The following is a 3034-nucleotide window of genomic DNA, read 5'->3' on the forward strand; positions in this document are numbered from 1 at the left end:
CGATTATATATATATATTTATATTTATATATTATAATTTTTTTATATTTATTACTTTTATTTTTTTAAATCGTATGTTAATTAAAATGGCCACATTTAATTTATTACATAATCAATCTTATGATAAAAAAATTTCCACATAAATAAATATAAATATATATATATATATATATATATATATATATATATATATATGTATAATATTTATAATTTTTTAATTATAGATATCTATTCTTATGAGTGATATATGATATGTTTTAAATGGCTATACATAAAAAAATAAAATGACAAGTATATAAAAATAGAATATACTACATATATGTTAATATATATATATAATCGAAGTATAAAGGTGGGCACATAAATATATTACATATGAGATATAATATATATATGTATATTTTTTATTTTTATTTTAATTTTTATTTTAATTTATTTTTTGGATAATATATTGTGAGGTCGCCCGTTTGACAATCGATTAAAGAAAAAATATATTGAATTGTTTGGTCAATTATATTTTGATAATATAATTGTTTTTTTTTATTTATAAGTTGTATTAACATGTTTCCTTTAAAAAAGTTTTGTATGCCTGAATATTGTGTATTAGTTATATGATCAATAATAACATTATGTAAAAAATTATAGGTTCTAATTTTATGACTTCTATCTGCAGTTTGTTTTTGATTTTTTTTATCTTTTAAAAAATTATTTTTTTCTAGTTCATAATAGAAGTTATATAATTTATCTTTTAATAATTGCATAGCTATATTTTTATTTTGTATTTGACTGGAAGTTTTTTGAACTTCTACAAATATATTTGTAGGTTTATGTATTATTTTAACACATGTTTCATTTTTATTTACACTTTGTCCTCCTGCACCTCCTGAACGTTTTGTTTCTATTATGAGATCTTTTTTAGAAAATTTAATTTTTTTCATAATATTATCTTTTTGTTTTTTTTCATCAAATATAAAAACAACAGATGTAGATGTTTGAACCTTTTTACTATTTATAGGAATACGCTGTACACGGTGAATTCCATTTTCTTGATAAAAATCTTCATATACATTATTTCCTCGAATATATAAAACAATATTTTTATTTTCTTTCGATTCATCATTTATCGTATCCTTTATTTCATATTCATAATTTCGAACCTTACAAAAATTTTCATACATATGAAATAATTCTTTAGCAAACATCTTGGCTTCTAGTCCTCCAACTCCAGCAGTAATCTAAAAAAGTGGCCATTCAAAAATGTATATAAAAAAAAAAAAAAAAATATATGTATATATATATATATATATATATATGTATGTATAATGATTCGTGTTATGATAATATGTAATGAATATAAAAAAGGAGTTGTATGTTGCTACAATGTGTAAATTAATATGTATATGTGTAAATATTTTTGCCCACATACATACATAAACGTAAATATATTTATATATATATATATATATATATATATATATATATATATATATATATTTATTTATTTATCTATTTGTTTATTACCTCCATTTTAATTTCTGTTGCATCCAAGTGATGGTCCTTATTAACATAAGATTTATAAAATAATATTATATCCTCAATTATTAAATTAGTTACATTTTCAATATTGTAATTCAAGTGGATAATGTCCTCATTTGTTTTTAAACGCTCTTGATAAGATTCTTTAGAATCAGTAATTTCTTTTAATAATTGTTGATATATATCTAATTCTTCATTTAAAGAATATAACGTTTCAGAATGTTTTTGTAATTTTATAATTTCACTGTATGCTTTATGTTCACTTATCTTTCGTATCTCTTTTTTAGATAATTCATAGAGTAAATTTTTTTGTTCGTTCTTTAAATATGTTACATGTGTTCTATAAAGAACCTTAAATAAAGATAAGAACCTTTTAAACATTTTGTAGTATGAACATTTATTATTATATATTATTTTAAAAAAATAAAATAAAATAACAAAGTGGATTAATTATAAATGAAATAATAATATCAATGATCCAATTCAATATATTCTTCTTATAAACAGTATTTTCTCATAAACCTAGAAAATGTCTAAAATGAAATAATATATATATATATATATATATATTTGTGCTGTATAAAATTTATTTTATCATAAGTATATAAAAAAATATAAGCATATGCTAATCAATGAATTACCTCAACACACTGATATACATAACTGGAACTTCGATATGACAACTTTGTATCTGTTTAAAAAAAAAGGGGGGGTGATATATAATAAAAATATTACACATATATGAATATTACATATATATATGTATATATGTATTTATTATTTTTATTATTTTTATTTATTTTTTTTTTTATTACTCCTCTTCCATATTATTTCACCCTCTTTTCCATGGGTTATCATATTGAATGTAAAAAAAAAGGCCAAACTAGAGTTCCTAATTTTGTCAAGTAAGATAAAGGGCAAAGGCATATAACAAAAAAATATTAAAGCATTTTTTATATAACCTAAAAAAAACGGATTGTGATTTTTTTCTGATATATTTTTTAAATACCAAATTTTTTTTTTGTTAATATTTTCCCACGTCGTCTCGTTAATCTTTATGAGAAGAAAAAATAAAAATAAAATTAAAAATAAAAATAAAATTAAAAATAAAAATATATTTAAATGTAAAATATTTAGCTATTTATTAATGTGAATAAATGGGCACAAAAATTAAATTATAAATTATAACATAGTACTGGGAGTGCATATAATTATTTATTTTAAATAAATAAATATAAACACGAATATGTTATATGTTATATGTTAAATGAATATATATATATATATATATATATATATGTATATATGTATTTTATTTTATTTTATTATTTTTTTTTTTTTCTTATTCTCCTTACCAAACATAAATAGCTGTGGTATATGATCAGGCATAGAGTCATCACAAAGAAGAAAATCATCGTCATGATTAATATAATGAACCACACAAATAAAAATCTAACAATAAATAAAAAAAAAAAAAATATATATATATATATATATAT

The 3034-nt window shown here is 18.9% G+C and overlaps 2 protein-coding genes across 2 annotated transcripts in view; both read right to left on the bottom strand.

Annotated features, from left to right (window-relative positions):
* Positions 1-421: 421 nt before the first annotated feature.
* On the bottom strand, positions 422-1916 carry PGSY75_0932400 (putative peptide release factor; the record flags this gene model as incomplete). Its single annotated transcript, XM_018785728.1, has 2 exons — positions 422-1234; positions 1521-1916. 2 exons carry the CDS (start codon positions 1914-1916, stop codon positions 422-424), a joined length of 1209 nt encoding a protein of 402 aa, XP_018642069.1.
* A 116-nt stretch (positions 1917-2032) lies between these two features.
* PGSY75_0932500 (putative palmitoyltransferase) overlaps positions 2033-3034 on the bottom strand; it is a gene marked incomplete at both ends in the record, with an annotated part of 2774 nt that continues 1772 nt past the window's right edge. The window contains 4 exons of the mRNA XM_018785730.1: positions 2033-2068; positions 2177-2226; positions 2351-2588; positions 2891-2987. Coding sequence (XP_018642070.1) covers positions 2033-2068; positions 2177-2226; positions 2351-2588; positions 2891-2987 — 421 coding nt within the window. Of the gene's footprint in view, positions 2069-2176; positions 2227-2350; positions 2589-2890 lie in introns of the transcript that reaches the window.

This window comes from Plasmodium gaboni, chromosome 9 (genome assembly GCF_001602025.1).
Source record: "Plasmodium gaboni strain SY75 chromosome 9, whole genome shotgun sequence".
In the NCBI taxonomy this organism is placed as follows: domain Eukaryota; phylum Apicomplexa; class Aconoidasida; order Haemosporida; family Plasmodiidae; genus Plasmodium; species Plasmodium gaboni.